Raw genomic sequence first — 23,596 nt, 5'->3', positions numbered from 1 at the left:
ATCCAGTAGGATTGATAGCTGGAATTATCGAGAATGCCATCCCGTCTCATCATAGAGTAGAGAGACTTAAGAGTGAGTGATAAGTCTTTTTTGCGTCATTCTATGACAAATATTTGTCAATTGTTTATTGTTGTAATTTGACAAGTTTCATAATAAGCAAGATTTTTATTAGTTTAGTGACTTTAGTTTTTAATTTTAATGCTAAGATAAAGATAGGGAGCAGTAAACAAACAATATGGATTTCCCTGCTACACCATCAAATGCTTCAGACAGTAATGAATATCCAGGAACTACCCGTTCGCCGTTCAATAATGCGCCAGATGACAATAAGAGGCGTAGGTAGGTATTTTAGAATTACGAAAACAAATCTATTTAACAGGACGAGAGTATCTACTAATTCATTAATAATTTCAGCTCATCGAGATCTATAAAACGTAGGCGATTCGACGATGAGTTGGTTGAATATAGCGGTTTGCCTGGGGCTTCCCTTGGTAAAGGTGATAAAAGGATGCGGACACAGTCGTATACTAGCCAAGTTTCCGAGGTTGCTGCTCCGAGTGCTCCTCCAACACCCGCTCCTCCGCCTCAGGAGCGCCGTAGAGCTTCGAGCAAGATCTCCGCTGGCGGTGTTAGGCGCAAGGCTAGGCGTAAGGGCCAGCTAAGTCATATGTCCACTAAGGATCTTGGGCGCTGGAAACCAACGGATGATCTTGCTTTAATATTGGGAGTACAACAGGTAATTGCTCTAACTACTCATATATTATTTAAACAGCCTTCATAAATCTGTTAGGGTGCCTTTCCTATATGATTGTAGTATTAATATGTAATAATATTGTTTTTTACATTTGTTATTACTATGCTTATGATAAACATGGGAGTAATTCTATGACATACAAAAGTGTTACAAATTAAAATAGCAATTTATTATGCACAGGACATTCATTTTTAAAATTATCAATTTCAGACTAATGATCTGCGAGTAGTGCACCGTGGCGTGAAGTTCACATGTAGGTTCACAGTCAGTGAACTCCAATCTCGTTGGTATGCACTCCTGTACAACGCTGAAATCTCACGAGTGGCTGTTGCAGCTATGCGAAACTTACATCCAGATTTGGTCACAGCAGTGCAGCAGCAAGCATTGTATTCTACTGCGGAGGAAGAATTACTGGGGACTTTATCAAGTGTTAGTATCTTTTTATTATACTCATGGATTCATTTTTAAACTGCAGCAGTAATTGTTCTCTGGCTTACTTAGATAGATACTTCTTAGTGTCATGAACTGAAGTTATTTCAAATGTATTTAAGTGCTCTTAGTTTTTTCTTTTACTGATGTATTAAAAGTAGGATTTTTATTATAAAAAGTGGATTTAATTTTATTCTGCAAAAACTAGAGAACTAGGTAGAGTTGTCATTGTCATGCTATAGACATTTCTGTCATTCTTTAAAAAAATCTTATTAGATTTTAACTGGGTTACTATTATGAACTAAGATGATCATATCAATTTGATTACTCCAAAATGTAAATCAATTTAACCTTTCTACTTCCAGGCCCATGCACAGCCAATAGAACGGTTCCAGGAGTTGCTAGAGCAGAATCCGCATGTATTCTATCCCTCAAGGACACCTAAGTCTTTAATGGCACACTATCAACTGCTGAAGCATTACCATCTGTTGCCAGATCAAACTGTACAACCATTGCCTAAAAGTAAGTACATATTTGGAACTTTTTAAAATCTAAAATGAGCATAACATTTAGCTTCAATAATTATCAGAATTCTTCAATAAACAAATAGTATTATTGGGTATATTAGCTTTACACCTATTTCAAATGTGCTATCTAATACATAAAAACTTTCATGCCAACACTACTGAACCGATAGTAATGACACTTTGGTATAATACCAGGATAAAATGTAGTCTTATACAACCCTGCCCCCCCCCCATAACCCCAGTTTAAAATGAAAATATCCAAAGCTGTAGTCAATTTCAAAAAAAGTTTAATGTAAACTTTGACCCCTCATTACCCCCTCTTACCAGAGTTTTTTCCCAATGAAAAGTAGCCTATGTCCTTTCTCAGGCTCTACACAAAACAATGGAACCAATTTCATTACAAAGGTTCAGTTTTGGCGTGAAAGCGATATACTTTTATAATATTACTAGCTGACCCAGCAAACGTTTTTTGCCTAATAAATTATTTCTAGTTGTACGTATTTTTTAATGCCACAGTATAAAAAAATAAAAACAAAAAATTTCGTCCAAAATATAAAATATTTTTTTTTAGTGTGAGCAATCCTTAACACTTAGGGGTATGAAAAATAGATGTTGTTCTATTCTCAGACCTACCCAATATTTATACAAAATTTCATAAAAATCGCTTGAACCGTTTCGGAGGAGTACGATAACTAACATCATGACACGGGAATTTTATATATTAAAAAATCATGGATATGTAGTACCATTAATATTACTTTTTTCTTGATGTAGATTCAGCCGATAGAGTACTGACATTCTCTGATGCAGAGGAAACCATAAATGATTCAGAATTGACAGATTACCATGAAGATGGTATTGATGCGGAAATGCAAATAGCTGACAGGTAATAATAGATTTCATTCTAATATTTTTAGTATTATGCCTCCAAAAAATATTCATGTTACATTGATTTTAGATGCGTTCAATTATCGATTGCATGTATCAATTCGTGCCTGTTTTAAAAAACAAAAACGCAACATATCATGTTATTAATTCCAAAAAATAAATAAAAGTATCTTGTAAATGTCCATACTTCTCGAATTTGTCGGCTGCTATCTAGCTTCTGGTATATTTAACCGGCTATCTAGCCCGTGGAGGGTTGTCATTGTTCATTGTAAATATATTTACAAAGAAACAACAAGCTTTAGAAATATTGCAAAAGTATAATTAAGAATATAATTCTAAGTGAGCTACTCAACGCCATCTCAATTTCTCAGTAGCTACCCCGTTTCTTCTAATACTAAATTCTATAAATAAACTAAATCAACTCGTTCATCAGGGTTGACAAAAAGAACATTCGTCTGCTAGAGACGTCGCTGACTCGCTGGCAAGTGTTGGTGCAGTCTCTCGCCGGCGGCAACGTCGAGCTGGACAAGAACACGCTCGCCGTGTTGCGCGGCAGGCTCGTGCGGTTCCTCATGAGGTCACGAGAGGTAAGCCGTGGAAAATAGACTAAAACTGCATGCAAGAACAATGCTATAATGAGTGTTCTTAAATATAATATTGGCCTTTGCGAAGAACAATAGGGATGACGACGTTTTTTTTTCAGTCTTGTCTCGTAGTTCAATCCATAATAATGGATACGTATTTTTTATTTTGCCCCGCAATCATATATGGATCAGATTACAGCGAATGAAAATTACGCTTGACATCACGATTGTGTATAAATTATAAGAAATCGTTGCGTCACACCCCCTTTCCTAAACTTAAAAGCAGTTGTCTGTGTCAATTTTAGTTTTCAAAAAAAGGAAAAAATATCTGTGAAATGTTTTTCAATTATCTAACTGAGAAACTAAATAGATTCTTACTTTATACCATATAAGATTTAATTTCATTCATAATAGATATTTCATCCCTCTTGAAGGCAAAAGTAACTTACGTTTTAGGCATGTTAATTGATTTTATTTCAATTCTAGTCATAATATTATGATTATTAGAATATTATAATAATAGCATATAAATATGTCATACTATAGGTATGTTTCCATATACCGAAAGAGTAATGATCACCGCGCCAATTCTCTGCCGATTTGCGATTTCAGATGAAGCACGCATTACCGTCTTTGTCTTCACCCTTTGTCAGTGTTTTAGAATACTTACGAAAGGACAGGTAACTCTGACACAAATAACAAATTGCTACTGCAAAACTGCTTCTCGCATCAGCCGAAAATAAGTTGTCTGTTTTTTTAAGCTGGCATAGTTTATCCACACAATCGGTGTGACAATTTTTTTAGTGTTCGTTCACATTTTAATGCCTAATAATGGAACAGTATTTTTTCTTACGTCCCATGCAAGCATGAATTGATCAAATCACAGTGAATGGTACTTGGTATTTTATGATTTTTTTAAAGTTATTATTAATTTTAGTCATCATGTACTTGTACGGAATTTTAATTGTTGCGAGTCCGACTCGTACATGACCGGTTTCTTTAATTAGCTTACCAAATGGAGTATAATAAAATTTCTGGTTTCTTCTAATTATGAGTTTTAGAATATTCCAACATGGTGTTGTGTAAGAGGTAATTCTTAGATAAAACATCATAAAAACGAAATTATTACGATATAACCTTTTTGTAATATCTGATATCATCAAGGAAAAAATGTAGTCGGAACATAATAATAGAACTTAATTACAGATGGCTGTAAAATGCATATGAATACGCACCTTAGCGATATGGCTCGAACAGTGCCCCAATTCCGTTATTTACAATATTGCCGATGAATGGAGGGAAATTGGATTAAATTTTCGTATTCTCCTAATATAAATAATATGAAAAGTGCCTATCCAATATCCATTCATTTATCGGCCATTGTAAATGAGGACCCAGATCTATCACTACAATTTATTTGAATACTAGCTTTTCGCCTGCGGCTTCGCCCGCGTCGAGGTCGGTTACATCGCGTTTCCAAGAGATCCTATATCCTATGTTCTTTCTCAAGGTCAACTCTATCTCTGTACCAAATTTCATTAAAATCAGTTCAGTGGTTTAGATGTGAAAGCGTAACAGACAGACCAGACAGACAGACAGACCAGACAGACAGACAGAATTACTTTCGCATTTATAATATTAGTGGGGATCTTAATGTATCTATGAATGAATATTCAAGTACCTTTTCAGTTATTTTAAGATAAGTGTTTGTTTACATGGAGTGAGATAATATGATAGTTTTGATTGATAAGCAACAATACTTTCCATTGTATGTATGTATGTTCGCCCTTTATTTCTCTAAGGGCTATATTTCACCGGGACACCATGGCGGCGCAACCAGTTGCGCCACCGTGGTGTCCGTAAGCTACCAAACTGGACACCATACAGACACCAGAGTCGCCACACCACACTGAGACAGTATCAAAATGGACGTTGAAGAGACAGCACTACTGCTGTATGTACGTAGGAGAAGAGAGTTCAAGAGAAAAAAGAAACAGTGGTGGGTTCATCCTTATTTAGCCGATCGCTGTAAGAAAGGACAATTCGTCAACATATACGCCGATCTAAGAAGATATCCGGATAAGTTTTTTAATTATGTGAGAATGTCCGTGAGGTCCTTTGATGAGTTACTGACTTTGTGTGAAAATGATTTGTTAAAGCAAGACACAATATTAAGAAAATCAATCAGTCCTGAAGAAAAGTTGTTTGTAACATTAAGGTAAGTTAAATCAAACTATGAACATTTTTAAAGTAAGTTTTATTAAAAAATGTAGACAAACAAACAAGCATGAACGTTTAAGTGCTATATAGATCCATAAGTGGTTCTGAGTCCTGTGAATCATTTGTGTCGCTTGGAGAACTTGCATATGTCATTGTATTCATAGAATTATATGGGGAATTAGGACTACTTGTGATAGGTTCATTCTGATAATTCGTGTTTGTCCTATAACTTGGTCCAGGATATTCAGTAGCAATCACTTGCCGTTGCGTCGAATAACCAGGATGGTAGGTGTCATGACTCATCATCCTGCCACCTGGATTAATTTCTGGAGAATTCCGAAAAGACGGACCAGTATAATCAAACGTCCTGTTACCAGAAAAACCTGACGCATCGTTCAACAAAGTTAGCATCTTTATTTTGGTAGCCATTTTAATTTGAGGAGGTAGATTTTTTAATGTGCTCAACAATGAAAGCAAAAATAGCCGATCTTCGTCAACCTCAGCTGTCTCGCGTAGTCTCTGCTCTGTTGTCTCACGGCGTCTTTGCTCAATTGAATTATTTAATGCTTGAATAAAAGGATCATCGTCTACTGCTAGTTTACGTTTGTTTGTAGCTTTTTTTGGTCGCTCGCCTACTTCAGTGCTCTCCGAATTTTTTTCTTCTTCACCTTCTTCTCTGATAGCTACTACTTTTTGTAGAAACTGTAACTGCTTAAAATATATATATTCGCTTTTGCGGTTAGTGGCTCCAGACCCGGACTTAACATTTCTTTGACGTTTGACTTCCCGCGCATAGCATGATCTGATGCTTTTCCACCTTTTTTGCAACACTAACCCTGGAAATAAAATTATAACACTTATTACTTTTTGTTAATTACAGGTACCTCGCAAGTGGATGTACGATGAGAGAATTGCATTATAGCTTTCGTCTAGGACAAACAACATTAAGCACAATAATAAAAGAAGTGTGTGCTGTGATTTGGGATAAGTTGCAAACATGTTTATCACTTCCGGCTACTGCAAATGACTGGATGAAAATAGCAGATGGTTTCGAAAAACATGCCAACTTTCCACACTGCATCGGTAGTATCGATGGAAAGCACATAAGACTGATTCAACCTGCTGATTCTGGTTCGATGTATTATAACTATAAACACTTTTTTTCATTGGTGCTGATGGCTGCATGTGACGCTAATTATAATTTCATTTATATAGACGTCGGTGCCTATGGGAAAAGTAGCGATTCAGCAATTTTCCAAGAAACTGAATTGTATAAGAAACTCATAAGTAATACTTTAAATATTCCAGAGCCCCTACAAATTTCAGAAAATAACCCAACGCTTTTCCCTTACGTATTTATAGGCGATGAAGCATTCGGGTTGAGCACAAATATTATGCGTCCATACGGAGGAAACAACCTCAGTGCCGAAAAGAAAATTTTTAACTACAGACTATCGAGAGCTCGCCGTTACATCGAGTGCACATTTGGCATCTTAACAAATAAATGGAGAATTTTCCACAGACCATTAAATGTCCACACAGAATTAGCAAAATCCATTGTGAGAACATGTTGTGTGTTACACAATTTTGTACGTTCTAGAGATGGATATTCATATGATGATACTCTGACAATAATGGGCTTTCAAACAACAACACAGCAAAATTTCAATAGAGGAGGGCGTGCTGCTACTACCACTCGAGATAATTTTACACATTATTTTGTAAACGAAAACCCACTTTCATGGCAAAATAATTATATTCATTAATAAATACATACACAACTTACAACGAGCTTTTGGCTTTCCATGTTACACCAGAAGCATCATGAACATTTATTGATTGACAAATTCATTCAGAAAAATAAATGTTGTTTACTTACCAAAGCTCTTTTTTTGTTCAACGGTTTGCTCCTGTTCTCCAAATAAATCTACAACTTCCTCCCAACATTTCTTTTTCAAATCTCTATCGGAATAATCTGACGAGGAATTATCCCAAAGTGATGGTCTACTTTGAATTTCGATAATAAACCTTTCTGTATCGAAATTATCCATCGTATGCAGTTAACAAACTACTCAGATATTAAAATAAGCAGTTAAAAAATAAAACATAACCGCGACACGTGCTGCATGCAATGAGGTGGGAGCGTCACTGGCGGCCGGACTGGCGGCCGAGTGAGTGAGACACCATATCGCGCTATAGTAGTTAGTGGTGGCGCGACCAGCGTGGCGGCGCAACCAGTAACATTCTATGCACGCGTCCGAGTTGGTCGCGCCGCCAAATTGGTTGCGCAACTAAACGGACACCAGGTGAGTAACTCTCTATAGAGCTGTATACATTTTGTTGGCAGCGGCGACTGGTTGCGCCGCCATGGTGTCCCGGTGAAATATAGCCCTAAGTTTCCGAAGGGCAACTTGATCGATACACGTGAGTTGTTAGTAAAATCATAAACGTTAATGATTATGCATTTAATTTACAAAGAATATATCATATTTATTTCTAATAAGTTTCAAGTTGCTAGTATGTTGCAGTCATAGAAATCTAAATAACAAGGTAATAGAAGTGCCAACGCCGCGTGACCTTGTCGCCACACTGGTGTCTTGGACGACACCAGCGCGCGAACTTACGCTCAGTCGCTCGCGGAACGTCGTCACAGCAAGAACCACTAAAAATGGTGTTTTGCGGCGTTTCTCAGGCTGGAAATTCATCTGCATCGTGTAATAACATAAATAAATAGATAACATTTTATCGGTAAGTAAATTATTGCAGTAATATTGATGTTATTGCAAAATTAAATTTCAAAACATAACCTTCATTATAAACCATATTTATATCGCACAATCCTGCAACAATTGCATTCTTTACTAATCATTGCCTCTGCAGTAAGAGACTTACAGAAATGCACCGTTGTAAAAAGAGAAATGTATAACGAAAAATAATATTTATCAATGCGATCGTATTTGTAGTGATACGGCCGCACAAAACTGTCGGAAATAGTGATGTGGTTAAGTGCGGACAAATTATCCAAAATGAAAATTGTATACGAAAAGTAACAATTTTAATAGTCGTTTGTTTTTGTGAACATATTATTGAATATATTTTTATTTCAGAATCCCGCAGAATGCAAATAAATACAAAAGACAAGTGGATGACTACCACGGGTAAACGAAATTGGTACCCTACAACTTAGGCCGAATATACACTATGAAATTAGTTTATCCAAATCTCATAAATACCTATTTTTTTATTATGAACGTTTACTAGTCATACGATACATGAACTGGGCTGCTTTTGTAAGACGACTAAAAAGTCACCGTACATACCAAACCTACCGTACCAAGTATTTCCTAATAATATTTTTTTTTGTCAACCGACAATTAGCGAATTTTTTTTTTGTAAGTAGGTAATGTAATCCATAGAAGAATACAACAAAAAACATTTTCACTCATAATTTCGTCTTTCATTATATTTCGGATCCGTAGTCAATCCCTAGTGTAGTTTACGTAATCACTACAACTAATGCAAAAAAATGCAATGACTGTGTGAGTTAGTGAATCCATACAATGACAAAGTCAACCTTATTGCAATAGACGTACGGCCTAGTGTTGTTTGCTTGTTCTTCTCGATGTTAATGTTTGCGTGATTGCGTAGTTATTTGCTGTGAATGTGTTGAAGCCCCGCCCACCGGCGACATGCGTTTCGATAGATCGCCGCGGTGTATGCCATTTCTATTACCTTGTTATTTAGATTTCTATGGTTGCAGTAAATGCATAATTTCTTTAATGCTTAAGAGTTAAGTGTTTGTATGGGAACTGTGGTCGACTTTTATAATTAATTGAGTGTTATTAACTTACGTGTACCGAAAGAATTCTGAATCAGCTTGGAATTGGGAATTAGAAGTGGGCCAGGATAGGGAATTATGGAAAGATTTGGTATATACTTTTTATAGAATAATCTAGGACGAACATCATTCAATCGACTCAGGCTAACATTCTCACAGCTGGACGTGGGCCACCACCAAGTTGCGGTCTCCGCATCCAGTCCAAGCCAGTTCACCTTTAGTTTACTATTTAAATAAATAAATAAAAAGTAACTTTTTATTTAATAATATTTATTTATAAGCTCATGTTATACAAAGAGTTACTTTTGCACGCAAAAGCAAAATTTTATTGCTACGATGGGATGACATAAACATGTTATGCATTTGATGGTGTTGAACAGTAGAATAATATGGTAATAAAAATGAATAATTAATGCGTATTCAGGCTCTATCTGTACTGGAAAAAATATAACCTTCGGAACATGTCATTATTATTTTTCTGTTTTAAAAACTCTCGCACTAAGGAACTTAATCGTTGTGTCGCGAGATTATCACTAACATTCAAGTCATATACACAAAGACAGAGGACTCAGGACAAGCATTCGTGGATCAGACAAACGTTTGACCTACGCGGGGTGGAATCCGCAATACCTCGCGCACAGTTGGCTTGGTGCGGTGTCTTCGCCTTCTCGATTAAACGACAGTCAAATTAGTCTTCGCTCTGAAAAAAAAGACTTAAATATTCGCGGATACCTAGATGTCAACTAGAAATAATTTTATTACTGTCCAAGTGCGGTAGAGAAAAGAAATTGAGCACCTTTGGTATATTACCTCTCACGATGACACATTGATTTGAACGGGCTCGTGACGTCATTATTAAGAATATTGTGCGTATAAATAAAGTACTTTACGGATTAGGTTTGATATGATTTTATTATCTTTTGATTGATTATTATATTTAGTCTTCTCATTTCCGTCGCGCCTATTGATGTCAACAAATTAAAACTTAAAGTCTGACTATAACTGAAATCTTGTTCGATTAAATAACATTACCAGGGGCAACCTTTCAGACTTGCCGACATAAAACCAATCATCCTTTTAATTAATATATTTACTGGTTATATTACCTACTTAAACAAATTGTTTTAATTAATAATTAAGTAACAACGTAAATTCGATGATAAGAAATTTTGTTTTAATGAAGCAAACGTGTAGATAGTTCGATCCTAACTCTTTACATTTTCTAGAACCTTTTAATCAAATAATTAATTTAATTAGTAAATTATGTACCTACATTAAGTTATTACAAATGTCTGTGTAATAAAACAAGACAGTCTAAGAATCAACAACTTGGGTGTTAGAGACAGTGTAATAAATTAATTCATTACATTAAAGTCAAATAAAGACGTTCATGTTACCTTGAAGGTAAAATTAATATGTCTCTTGCTAATGTAGTGACTTTACAAATGAGGTAACAAAAATAAATATACCCGTATTTGTGGTACAGAAAAATAGATGTTTGCTGATTGTACATAAGTAAACCTTGTAATGCCATCGAGACCATAGTTATTTTATTATATTTTCCGTGAATTTGATCGGTAAATGCAGCTATCTGTAAAAAGCTATTCATAAATTACAGTATCTCAACTGTAAAACTCTTTATCCTCCTATTCCTTATCTTTAACTAAAGAGTAGGCCAAGTAGAGTCACTCCCTGCATACACATTTTTTAAATGCTTGTTCTAGATACAATACAAAATAAAATTAAATAAGATATTTTTGACCCAGAAATACGAATACCATTCAATTATAACAAAGTTCGGCTTAAAATCAATTCTAGATTCTTAAATAATAATATTACCTCATCGTATTATCTAAAATATCATCTATATTTCAGGTAATAGACGTGTTCACAATAAAAGTAATTAAAAGTATGTTTTCCACCAAATTCCTTATTCAGCCAGAGCAAAAAATAGGCCTCTTAAATCGCAGTTGGCCATGAAAGTTAGTGTAACATAACTAGAAATATGTAATCATGTACAAGATTACGATGGTTTTATACGGTCTAAACTTACTTTGAGCAACACCACAAACAAAGCCGCCATTTTAAAATACATTTTCACGATTCCTGAAACTAGCAAACACTTTAATTTTCACAATTAATCACTTGGCATTAGTCATAGGAACTCAGCAATTTATTTAAAAAAAACTATTTTTGTTATAATCTAGATAAACTTGAATAAAAAAAAAAGTAATTTAGTATCGGTACTTAATGGTAGAAAAGTACACGAAATAAAATGTTATGCTTCATAATTACATGTGTACTATGTAGTTATTAAATGACGCAAAGCGCATTCCCCTGACTGGCTGTATCGCTAGCATAACATTTCCACCTGTGAGACCCTGACAATAGTTCCAAGGCCGCGCCACCCCTAATGACACGGTCACCACTCGGCACCCGATGACCAACATAAAAAATATCTATTCATTTCACTATCTAACCCATATATCGACACAGTACTATCGATTGCCCTCGTTTCAATAACTTCATGTCGCCTATTTTAAAATACACTTTTATCTTGACAATGAATTTTGTGATTGTGTTATCTCCGAGTTTATCTTTATTATAGCAACTTAATACGATTCCGTGTTTGTCCTTTGACATAGTAGCTTTTAAAGACACGTTTGTACTTACGTATGTATGTATGTCAAACTATTATCCAGCAATGAAATTTTAATGCTAATTTTATTAATACGATGCGAATTAGGTTAGAGGTTTATCATGTAACCTGTTTTACTATTGTTTTAATTTCACACAATACTAATTCAAATATTCAATTAATTTAGTTTTTACATTTAAATTATGAGAGTTTGCTCATTGTCTAATTCAAAGTTACTAGGCAGGCGCGCGACGTAAAATAAATTTATGATATGCTTAAAATATATGATTTTATATTTTAATTTGAACGTGATTCTGTTTACCGTGAGGCAGTTAACAAATCACTTCTGATTAAGTACGTACAGAACGAAAATCTCACTGTGGCTCATGTTATGAGAACTGGCCGGTGCTAGTCGCCGTCGTGTTTACATAACATTCTTTTATAACAAGGCGATTGTTTGGGCACTGCCACTGAATTGGATATTCAAAACAACAAGTATCCTAACAAGTATCCAAGTAAACTTGTGGAACTTGGTCAATGTCCGGTGGATCCACTCTGCGAAGTTTCTGAAACCTGGCCATCTCGCGGTACCTTTTTTTTTTTAATGTTGCTTTGCATACTTCTTGTTGGGTAGTGTGGAAGTGAAACACGTGTAAGCTCATTTTTTATTTTTTACTTGTACGACTAGCCATTTTAGCTGCGTGTATGTTGCTGTTGGTTGATATTTGAGCCGATTTCGTATTAGTTGCATTTGGTTCCTTGAATCCATTTACTTGTTTAAATGACTTAAGCTAAATGCCCCAGTTGGAGTCGAATTTTTATAATTTATACTTTTATATTTTTAAATATTTTTTATCAGTAGCTATAAAAAATACCTAACTACCTAATTACATTATTAATTGCCTGTATATCTTAATTTTGACTACACAAATCTTTCCTTATTTTTAAAATCGAATTATCAAGATTTTTGTTAAATTTAATTATTTTCGTGTTCATGTAACATTGAGACTTGCATAATGTGTTCCTAGTTAAGATGCATAAGTCAATTTATTGTAAACATAATTTCACAAAATATGCAAAAAAAATACATCAATATAGTTAATGTAAGTGGTTGTCATCATTTTGAGGACATCCTCATTTGAGGTCATTGTATTAAAACAGGCCAACATTATTTTAATGGATCACAGGTAATTGCTTTTTTTGTACACACATGTTTGGCGGTAACTGTGTCGTTATGAAGTAATATAGAATACCACTTTATGTAAAAATAGATTTTATTCACCGTTCTGAACTATTGAGCCGCGTTTTTACATGTCCTGACAATTTTTCCATTTTCAAAAACATTTTGACCTCGGTTGTAGTTTGAATCATTCCCCAGCAGTCTTAATCATAAAATCAGGTTCTCTTAATTAGCGTTTTTCTATCTTATTAAATCTTCGTATGATATGTATCTGGTAAGAACTTTATTAGTCAATGTGTCGGGAATCGCAGAAGTCGTTTCCGCATGGGCCCTCGCTACAAGGGAAACGCTCCGGCTTAGACCATAATAGGCCCCTATATCTAGTAGCTATCTTTAAAATTTGGCAATCAGAACAAGACGCGTAAAAAACCCAGATCGCAGAACCCGGAAATTTCAACTGTTTTTTTTAATATGCAACATCTTCGTGCTCCTCGATTTATTTTTTTATCGCGGTCTACAACTAACGCCTAGACGTTCCCCGGATGCTCTTTAAACAAGACAAATTCATTAAAACCTGGACGAATTGTAACCTCACCTACACCCCTCTGCCTTTCTGTTAGATCCAAGTCCATGGGGATTAAACTAGGGCGAGAATGAATGAAAGTATGATTGAACCAACAAATAAAGCTATTTTATTACACGATCATACGATCCTGTCCCAATTCGTCCTTAGTTTTGTCGGTCTGTCCGTGTCTCTCGAAATTCGAATAGATAATGTGGTAGCTCTACGTATTGTGCTAGCACTCGACGCGAAAGCAATGATCAAATATCCACTATCTTCAATATTCAGCTATCTGAGGGTATTTGTAAACACTGACATTCTGAGAGATGATGTCGTTATAACTGACTATTTATTCGTAAAAATGATTTTATTTCACGAGTTTGGGTTTCTGCTCATTTTAAATCGGTCTAATTAGATTTACAAGATTCTGTAACAAATATGCCAGCCTATTTCTCCTTCCCTATTTCTTTTAGAATCCTCGACGACAGTAAGATTTTTTTTGCCGGTCCGCTAAAATACATTGCTTCTATGTCTTCATTTTTATATTCGGCAGAGATTTTTTTTTTAGTTAAACGGTTGTATCTCCCTGTATCCTTCAATTCTTAAGTTTCTAAACGTAATGCAGCCTGTAACTGCTCATAATTTGTAAAGCCTGTAATTACATCCACTGTAAGATAATTTATGTTCTGATTCTGCGAAATAGAGAAAGCTAGACTAATAACTTAAGTGCATAATACTAATTGATTTCCTTTAAAAAAAATAATTGACTTACCCCTATTTTCTACTCGGATCATAGAAAAAATCAAATAATGTTGCTCTGCTTGCTTCGAGTAACCGCTACGTTATTATTAAGTTGTCATTAATTATTGTGTGTTAACTAAGTGTCGAACTGAACATTTTTTTTTTCGGAATTATTGAACAAAAAATGTGAATCCAACATTACCAGTGACAGTCAAAAAGGTCATTACTGCGATGCTAAAATGAATCACACGACAAATAAAAATCGTTATCTGATGGAAAATGCACGATTGTCTCGTTGATATGGTCAGGTCACATGTACAGTAAAGCATATACATTTGCACTAAAACATCACCAAAACTAACCTTACTGCTTCTGAATAAGAAGGTTAAAATTTCCGAAGTGTAAATATTAAAGTGTGGTCGACTGTACGTATTATAAACAGGTACACATGGCCCAGTGCTATTAGTAGCCCTGAAAACTAAAATATACGTATTTTATGAACGATCATTATCAATTCTGGCTAGTAATAAATTTGTTCTATCTCTTTTAACCTTTAAGTGTAAATCATTCAAGCTATCTATATTATTTATATAAGTAAGAGTGCATTATACTGTCGTCATTACTTTTTTCCTTATCTCGAGTCGAAAGTTGTCAAGGTTATTTATGGGTCCTTCTAAATCCCCTCGGCCCACTTTTTGGACGAAACATCGGTGCTCTTTAATTACTCTTGTATTACTAATAAGCGCTTGTGATTAAATATAACACCAGGTAGCAAATAAAACTAGCTTGTAAAGCACGGACGGATAGCCGAGAGGTATATGCCAGGTCGCGAAACCCAATGTGCGTGACGTGACGCGGACTAGGTCTAGTCAGTCAGACTCTGATACTACCCGCCTCTACCCGGAGGAGTAGTTTATCCATAAGGACGCCCTTGCTTTGAACAAAAATAATGCTATTAGAGACAACAATTGCAGACTTGTGTCCCCTTGTATCCAAAGCACCTAAAGGCTTGAATAAATGGTTTTCAGTGTTTTCACTACCAAATATTTTGGACTAAATAATATTTCAACTTGACGAAGCGTAATGAGTGTACACAACATACAAACTTATCTTTGACTTGTCTATAACATACTGTCAACAAATATACGATACGCTAGGACAATATACTTACTGAAGTATCCGCTTGTTTGTTTATACTGTGAATCCTTTATCTTGTTGAACTAACATAACTTTTCAAGGAGCTAATCGGTCACGTACGTTATTATTTTATAAGTGAGCGTAACATTAATTTACTTTATATGTGTAAAGTATATTAATGTTACGCTAACTGGAAAATTGTGTATCAACATTTTATGGCCCGAATAGTGTAGCCAAAGCATTTACATACATCCACTCAGCCTATTGCGATCTACTGGACTATGGGCCGTTTCCATGATTGTCCATTGCACTCGGTTCTCCGCAATAAAATCTAGTCCTATACATCATTCTTTTTTAGGATTATCACTAGTTGTACTCTAAAATACAACATTGTGACAAATAACTTTTATATGTAAAATGCGGGTACTTATCCATTTGTTCTTGTATGTGTAAGGTACCGTTATGATAGAGATGGCTCTACATTTCTGTACATTTCCATCCCGCTTTGAAGCGACATAAACAAGTGGTTAAAATTTATTGATATGTTTCCAAGTCTTCATGAGAATATTTTTAGCAAGTTCTCACCTTTTTTTTCTCTTAAATATTCGGTGAACATTTCCGTATTAAACACTCGCTCTTAAACAACTATTTTTATCATATTATCTTCATATCAGTTTAAAAGTATTTGCTATTGAAGCGTGACTTAATTACATAATAACAGTTTCCTCAACGTTTGTAATCACAAAATCTTCTGCAAACAGCGACATGAATACAATGCAATAAAACATGTCTCGCTATTACAAATATTACAATATTGTATTTCCTTCAAGGCTGATATTTGTAAGATGTAAGCAAGACGTACGCCTTGGCTCATGTATAGGAATCGTGTAAAGTTTTTATTGATTTCATTTCCGAACTATGTAGGTTCATAACCTTTTATTAGATTCAACTCTAAGTTCTGTAACTTTTAACTTCCATATTTGTCGATGTCGATGTCATATAACGGTTTCCTAGTTAGTACTATTTGAGTTTTACACGAAATTGTTACCGTTAGCGTCAATTATGTTAGTTTCTCTAATAGGTCTTGTAAACAGTTAGAGCGGTAGCGGTGTCACAGTACTGACAGACTCAATTTGGTCGATTTCAATATGTTACAATATTCAATAAGCTGGCTACACGCACGCTCAATGTACTGCGTATTACATGCGGTGCAAATTGCGCGAAAATATAGCGTAGGTATATTCATATATGCAGGTATATATGTTTTATATTAACATATATCTCTAGTATGTCCAAAACGGCTCTTGTTTTTTTGGGTAAAAACTGTTTCATAACGCCTCTCTTCCTTCTTGACATTTTTTCTGCTGTTAATTATTTGGGCCAATTTCAAAGGTCATGAATAATTTATTTAATGAGGACAGGTTGGTCTTTCCAGATGTGGAAAGTTACCAAGGCAATAAATCTTCACAGAAACTTACCAGTCCTGTTAGTAGGTAACGATGATTGAAAAAGTATAGTATTATTCTTAAGAACACTTAATAAACTTAATAGTCCAGCTCTACCTATGATTATGGCCTGCTTTGAATTCAAGTAAAAAACTCGCGTTTTCAGCGAAATATCAGAAAATTACACATCTACATAGACTTTAATTAATACTTGTATTATGGAAATTCGTAAACACGCACACGACTAGATGTAGCCAATCTTGTTTTATACAATGAAGGTGATACGTCTCTACCAACGGTCAAAGGAAAAGAGCATTTGACTTGTAATTATTCAAATTAAATATTATAACACGTTGTTATTCCCGACATTTATATGTTAAAACTGTTAGAACGAAGTCATCCCGAGGACAAAACACATTAAACGCAATTCAAACGTATTAATTAGCCGATACATTTAAATTCTATTGTAGCTATAATTTATTTATTGTATACAGAATATTATTATTTGAAATCAACCGTTAATTAGGCGAGTGATGTATGTGAATAAGTCACTCAATGACGCAGATGGAAGCAATTTATTTATTTATTTATTTATTTATGTTTTATTATTTATTATTATTAGCAATATCTAGGTAAATGTAGAAGCGTCTTTATCGCGACCGCCTGTTTACATATTTTTCAAGGAGCACATTTATTTGATAAGTTACCGTTTAATTAACTTAGTTTATTGATAAGGACGCGTTGATCGCGAATGCCTTCAACACTCGGTAGGTAAATAGTTTTGTTGTAACAGTGTTCGTTTACTATGATTAGTTGTTTTCCTATTATTCCCAAACGAGTTGTACTTGTAAGCAAAATAACTTTATTTGTTAAATTGCTAAACACGTGTTTTTAACAACTGTATAAATTTGTGGTGAACGAAATGTGAGTAATTTTTAGATGTAAATTGTAATAAAAAATAACTTTAAACATGAATATAATAATGACTGTACTAATAAGCAATGAAGCGGTATTTACCCAACAACTAATTCGTTTAGTTTGCCCAATACGCTGTTGCGCAGTGTTCGATTTCATTTGCTACTAATAACACGATTAGTGTACAGTTTTAAACAGCCGAATACAAACTCATATCGTTGTAACCTCCTTTATCTATCGCTGCACCTGAAAAGGTAATTTTAAGTAGTTAATCTTTGATATTGTTTATATCTTGATCGATGAAGGATAATTAAGCTTCGATAAGCAATTTTCTTTGCGGCAAAAGATAAGAAAAAATAGATATTATTTGTCTAATCTCTTGTATGTTAATATATGTCTTCAGTTTTAATTTTTGATGTGATGTTTATATTTTCAAGTCGTATATAAAATTTCGTAGAGCTGTGAGAATGTGAGCTACGTAAACTCATGCGCAATTATTTATTGGATTGTAAAATGTGGAATGTTATTTGTAGGTTAGTACTTACTGAAACATGAAACCACTACGGCTTTCGCAAAATCTTCCTAAAACAATATCATCAACACTGTAATACCTATTTGCTTTTTTCAGAAGAGCTTTACTTTTGCATTATGGAGAAAATTGTAGAGTCTATAAAAGCTAGTGAAATTCTATTTGATGTGTTTTTTTCATCAAGTCAATTACAAAAATACATATTTAAGTCTTCGTAAACAATAAATGCAGCGCCATACCTCCAAAGAAAGAAACCTCCTTTGCTTAAAGAAAAGAAACTTCTTTAAGCAAAACAATAAAAATCGCTTCAAATTGAACCTTTAGTCAAGGGTGGTTAGACTCAGAATGACAATACCATACAAATACAATGACTGAACACTTGTTTGGACTGCAAAGAAAGTATGCAAACGTTGTTTCTCGTACAGTCGGTATTATCTTTATCGCTTTACTAAGAATAGCTGCAGTTCCAATGAACGCAAGTCGATACGCGATGTTGCGATCGCAAGACGGTGTTCAATTACAAGTTTTGGTGTAACTGTCTGCTGCACATGTTAATAAATTTACCTTTATAAACGTGAGAGTGTATTTTATTTTAATATTGTTATTATGTATAATTTTGTATATTGTTAATGTAGTATTAGTGTACGTGCAACGTCACCATTTTTTTCTAATTCTAGAAAGCGGGGAGCATTCGAATTATGAATGGGTTTTCTGAATTACAATTTTGGGTAGCATTCTTTTTAAAGTGACTTAAACCGTTCTATAAAGTTATTTAAAAAAAATGATTTGACGTACATAGGAAAGTTGTTATAGATTTTGTTTTAATTTTATAATGTCATTTCTTCTTCAACTAAAAATGCATTGCAATTAGTTCACATTTACAAACGTGCTATCTCCTAGGCAACTGACTGACAAATCACTGCTGATATAACAAAAATAACTTGCATTTATAGTATTGTTACATAAGGTTACATTCCAACTTTATCTTCGAATGAGTTAAAATGGCTGCCGACGGACGCTGTGACGTCACGTTTTATTCAACACAATCAAATTTTGATGCACACGATTTTATTCACTGTCCCAATTCGTTAACATAAATCTAATATATTTTGTACAGTCATTTAAATCCACTTTATTAGAATTTTGCTACTCAACTTTTTTTAAATAATGTTTTCAAACAGCAAGCAAAATATGATAGTTTTAACGGAATTAAATAGACAACACTATCACAAGCAAAACCGCAATAACTTTAACAGCTGTGTTTATTTCAACCTTATAATAAAATAACATAAACGAATACAACGCAATCTAAGACCGCTTGCAAAACTAAATACTTATTTAAAAAGATTAATGTGGCCGCGTCCCGAGTTCGTGACCTCATAGATAAATGTTGTGTTGTTGGTTTGGTTGTCATTATAAATATCTAAAATGGACACAATAATTAAAGAATTAAATAGTTTTAGTACCAGCCAGTGATATTCCAAAGCGGTTTATTAAATGTTAATCGACTCTACAAAATGTGGACTGCAATCAAAGCAAATTGTATTTTCTATTTTGGGTTTACTTTCTTCAATTTGATTTCAGTGTTAATTTAAGTACTACATATTAAGGTTTACGTGCAAATACAAAGTGCTTAAAAATTCTTGCGTATTGCCCAAAACGTATGCGCTTAATAGGGATGAAGACTGGGTATTCAAAGTAAAAATCTTTTTAGATAATTAAAAATATAGGTAAGACAAGTATTTTTCTCCTTTTAACATTTTTCTAATTTACAAAGATAAACCTTTTTGTAAATTTTTCTTGTTCTGAAAAAGGTGCTTTTAAGTTTAGGAAAGGAGGCTTTATACACAATAGTGACGTTACGCGTAAGTTCCATACAATAATTTAATCAATTTATGTTTGCGGGATAGGAAAAAAGAAGTATCCATCGAGTCAAAAGTCATCCCTATTGCGCACACACTGTTATATAATATTGTACCCTATAATATATACATGTATGTATTTAAAGAACAGCGTTAACGCTGGGCGATTCGCTCACATGTTCCGTCTTAGTTTCTTGACTTGTCAGAAACAAATATAATTTTGATAAATATGTCCCATTCTTCTTAAATGTAAAGATGCTGTTATGATCTCACTTCTAGACATTTATTGATCACAAAAGTTATTCAGGGAAGACCCATTTAGAAAATCATTTCCTACGCTATAGTCAGTGTGTCATGTTTATTAAACCGTGATGGAACAAGCGGCACGGTTAAACGAAAGTGCACATTCGTGTCACTGAGTCATTGCACCTGCGTTATCCGTGACAATGAAATACTCTTGCGTTTGTTTTAACACCATTTGCTGCAATAGATACACTTAAATCTCAAATACTGTAAAAGGTTCAATACAGTTTTTTACTTTGTAGTAGACTCCATGAATTTTTATAGGGAAATTCGAGAAAAGAACGGACAGAATCGCGCGCTATGACTTGTTAATTGTAAAATGTACCTATTCATGTTTATTTATGCAAAGTAGCTTTTAGGAAGTTAGTTTTAATTTTATGGGTAGTATTTGTAAGTAACGCCAAAATATAAAGAAATATTTTTTTCTCTATTTTTGTTCGAAACGTTGATGTGTCGTCTTGTGAAAGCGCGCCATTTTGATTCTTATTTATTGTTGTAAAAGGCACTTTTTTTGAGCAATAATGCTAAAATCTATCTTACGCCTCTAAGACACTATACTTCTATCTTAATAATTTCTAGAAAATCATCAAGTTGTGAGTTAATTCTTCATCTTCCACATGTATGTTTGACCATTTTAAAAATTAACATCGAGCTCATGATTATTACTTCATTCTTCTTCGCCAAACCTTGTCAGGCAGGAAAACCCTTGGAAAGGCCTTAATCTTCACGTGTTTGAATCTTCATGCGCACTATCTCCATGTGTTGTGTACTTAGATACCGTTGACGAAGGCCGCGTACCAGAAAATAAACATTTCAGTAAAATTCGTTCTAACACCTGAACTAACATAACGATGTTAAGCACTATAACATATATTCATTCACCAGTTGCACTAACAAAAAATGCACTAATAAACAGTTACAAACATTGCGAAGTACTTACATACAATCAGCTTTACGAATAACTAGTTACTTGATAACCTTATCTGTTCAATTAGTATGTCAACAACTCTATCTGGTTTGTTAATAACACAATGCTAATGAACAGCATCATTAAATAGTACAGTCGAACAGAAAGTCAAGATCATCCACGTTTTTCGTTCCACCGCAATTTGGTAGCATCAGAATATAAATACGATTTTATTTTACCGTATTTAAATTGTCTATTGAACGGCAGATGTGTGACGCAGTGTACAGTTATTCGTAAATTAACACATTCCTAGTGTACAACAACTAAAATGCTGCTTTATAGTCACGCATCCAAGATAAGACATGTGCCTCTGTTGCGCATTTCTCTGCTGGCGGTTGCCTGCCATCATTACAAATTATTATAACTAGGTATTGTTTTAAACGGCTATTATCAAAACCATTCGTTTCAGAGTGCCTACGTTAATTAGTTTCCGATTTCGATTGTGTTTTAATTGCTTGCGTGCGTGTTTAATAAACGTCGATTTTACGCAAACTTGTAGAGTGGTTTCAGTATTTTGATGGCTTCTGTTACGAACATGCGGAGAAAGATATCGTTGTACATTATAACGACACGTGGGTAACTATGTGAACAGTAACAGGTTTATGGGGAAAACGTGATATTTTATTGGAGTACCAAACACCTTGGCTAGAATCTAAGCGATGATATATTGGTGGCGATGGCGATATAGTTTTTGCTACGAATAGTAAATGTCGAAGGTTGAAAGTGTCCACCAATCTGCTTTAATGAAGCATAACAATTAGGTGCATGTATGGCTTACGGCAATAATTAGTTCAATATCGTGTGCAATGCCGACGTGGACACGTACAAACTCATTTATACATGCACTGTGTTAGTTTTGTATCGCAACCTATGATAATGATCACAAACACACCATTCGAAGGTCCAATACAATCGAAAACGCTGACAATATTGTATCTATGCTCGTAAATTTTCCGTGCCAGAATATTACCTACATTCTCTTTTAAAAACACTTTCCGATGTTAATTATAAAACTAGAAATGCCAATAACGTTTCCCCTCTCTTTGTTTATTAGATTGCGGTCGGGCGGAGTACACGGGACAACCCTATCGATGTGGACTTAACATTAGAAGGTCCAGCTACCAAGGTCTCCAGGAAGCAAGCTACCATCCGCTTGAGGAACAGTGGGGACTTCTTTATGACCGCTGAAGGCAAACGACCCATATTTGTCGACGGCCGCCCCGTGTTACAGGGGAACAAAGTCAAGTTGAACCACAACACCATCATCGAGGTAATGCTTCGCGTATCATTAGGTTTGCTGATTATATCATGCCCATTGTGCTGTACGAACCTTGCTCGGCACGTCATTACCACTGTAAAGTCATTTCAGCGCAACGAAAGTTACGAAAACAGTAAATAGTGTGTACTGTGTCATGTCATGGATAAATGTATAGCTACATGTAACCATTTTCGTCCTACTTCCCCCCGGTGGTAAACGAAAGGTATTGAGCTGATTATTTCTCCCACAGATTGCGGGTCTGCGCTTCGTGTTTCTGGTGAACCAAGAACTGATCAGCGCCATTCGACAGGAAGCCGTTAAAGTTAATATACCTGTGTAAACATTCTGAAATAACCTTGTACCTGTGTAGTATTGAAATAATAAACAGCTTTTACTGAGAACACATTTATTTTGGTCAATTATAGAACAATTTTCAAAACTAGGTACCACTCGAAAACGTAATACATAATTACTTCCCATTAATTAACAATATAATGTGTCACACTTCAGTTTATAAACACTCAGTTTTAGAGCAGTGTGTACAATATTACGTCTATCACCATACATTATCACGTGCGTTACTGGCATAAGAAGATATGCATTAACATTTAAACGACAAAACAATTATCTAATTATTTAAATCATCAATAATAACTAATCCATAACCCTTAATTAAACAATTTAACCACAATAGAATATACCATTAACTTAAAGTTATAACAATGGCCAACAAGTGCAGGAAATAAAACAACAATCCACTCAATAGTGCATAACAAACATACAAGGTATCGAAAATTACGATGAAAATAAATTCTATGG

At 34.5% G+C, this 23,596-nt stretch overlaps 3 protein-coding genes and 1 long non-coding RNA gene across 4 annotated transcripts; 2 read left to right on the top strand and 2 right to left on the bottom strand.

Annotated features, from left to right (window-relative positions):
• Positions 1 to 97: 97 nt before the first annotated feature.
• On the top strand, positions 98 to 23,178 carry LOC113496985 (microspherule protein 1-like). The gene is made up of 8 exons (XM_026876407.1): positions 98 to 339; positions 415 to 736; positions 965 to 1,183; positions 1,549 to 1,705; positions 2,485 to 2,596; positions 3,032 to 3,185; positions 22,574 to 22,789; positions 23,028 to 23,178. The coding sequence occupies exons 1-8, from the start codon at positions 236 to 238 to the stop codon at positions 23,115 to 23,117; spliced, it is 1,374 nt and encodes a 457-aa protein (XP_026732208.1). The 5' UTR covers positions 98 to 235; the 3' UTR covers positions 23,118 to 23,178.
• LOC113496987 (protein ALP1-like) lies at positions 4,767 to 7,285 on the top strand. The gene is made up of 2 exons (XM_026876410.1): positions 4,767 to 5,400; positions 6,283 to 7,285. The coding sequence occupies exons 1-2, from the start codon at positions 5,108 to 5,110 to the stop codon at positions 7,166 to 7,168; spliced, it is 1,179 nt and encodes a 392-aa protein (XP_026732211.1). The 5' UTR covers positions 4,767 to 5,107; the 3' UTR covers positions 7,169 to 7,285.
• LOC113496991 lies at positions 5,399 to 7,810 on the bottom strand. Its single transcript, XM_026876413.1, has 2 exons — positions 7,282 to 7,810; positions 5,399 to 6,238 (listed from the first exon to the last, which is right to left on the bottom strand). Exons 1-2 carry the CDS (start codon positions 7,451 to 7,453, stop codon positions 5,478 to 5,480), a joined length of 933 nt encoding a protein of 310 aa, XP_026732214.1. The 5' UTR covers positions 7,454 to 7,810; the 3' UTR covers positions 5,399 to 5,477.
• Positions 17,915 to 18,961, bottom strand: LOC113496996. The gene is made up of 2 exons (XR_003400863.1): positions 18,404 to 18,961; positions 17,915 to 18,104 (listed from the first exon to the last, which is right to left on the bottom strand). It is a non-coding gene; the product is annotated as an uncharacterized LOC113496996 (long non-coding RNA).
• Positions 23,179 to 23,596: the final 418 nt, after the last annotated feature.

Source organism: Trichoplusia ni, chromosome 8 (assembly GCF_003590095.1).
Source record: "Trichoplusia ni isolate ovarian cell line Hi5 chromosome 8, tn1, whole genome shotgun sequence".
In the NCBI taxonomy this organism is placed as follows: domain Eukaryota; kingdom Metazoa; phylum Arthropoda; class Insecta; order Lepidoptera; family Noctuidae; genus Trichoplusia; species Trichoplusia ni.
This window is presented reverse-complemented; position numbering and strand designations above follow the sequence as displayed.

What these genes read in the sequence shown, in the direction of transcription:
- LOC113496985 (XM_026876407.1), top strand. Translation starts at nt 236, where the DNA reads ATGGATTTCCCTGCTACACCATCAAATGCTTCAGACAGTAATGAATAT. An exon ending in TAATATTGGGAGTACAACAG is followed by an intron (nt 737 to 964) that starts GTAATTGCTCTA and finishes TATCAATTTCAG; the next exon opens with ACTAATGATCTGCGAGTAGT. An exon ending in TACTGGGGACTTTATCAAGT is followed by an intron (nt 1,184 to 1,548) that starts GTTAGTATCTTT and finishes TTCTACTTCCAG; the next exon opens with GCCCATGCACAGCCAATAGA.
- LOC113496987 (XM_026876410.1), top strand. Translation starts at nt 5,108, where the DNA reads ATGGACGTTGAAGAGACAGCACTACTGCTGTATGTACGTAGGAGAAGA. An exon ending in AAGTTGTTTGTAACATTAAG is followed by an intron (nt 5,401 to 6,282) that starts GTAAGTTAAATC and finishes TGTTAATTACAG; the next exon opens with GTACCTCGCAAGTGGATGTA.
- LOC113496991 (XM_026876413.1), bottom strand. Translation starts at nt 7,453, where the DNA reads ATGGATAATTTCGATACAGAAAGGTTTATTATCGAAATTCAAAGTAGA. An exon ending in TGAACAAAAAAAGAGCTTTG is followed by an intron (nt 6,239 to 7,281) that starts GTAAGTAAACAA and finishes TTTTATTTCCAG; the next exon opens with GGTTAGTGTTGCAAAAAAGG.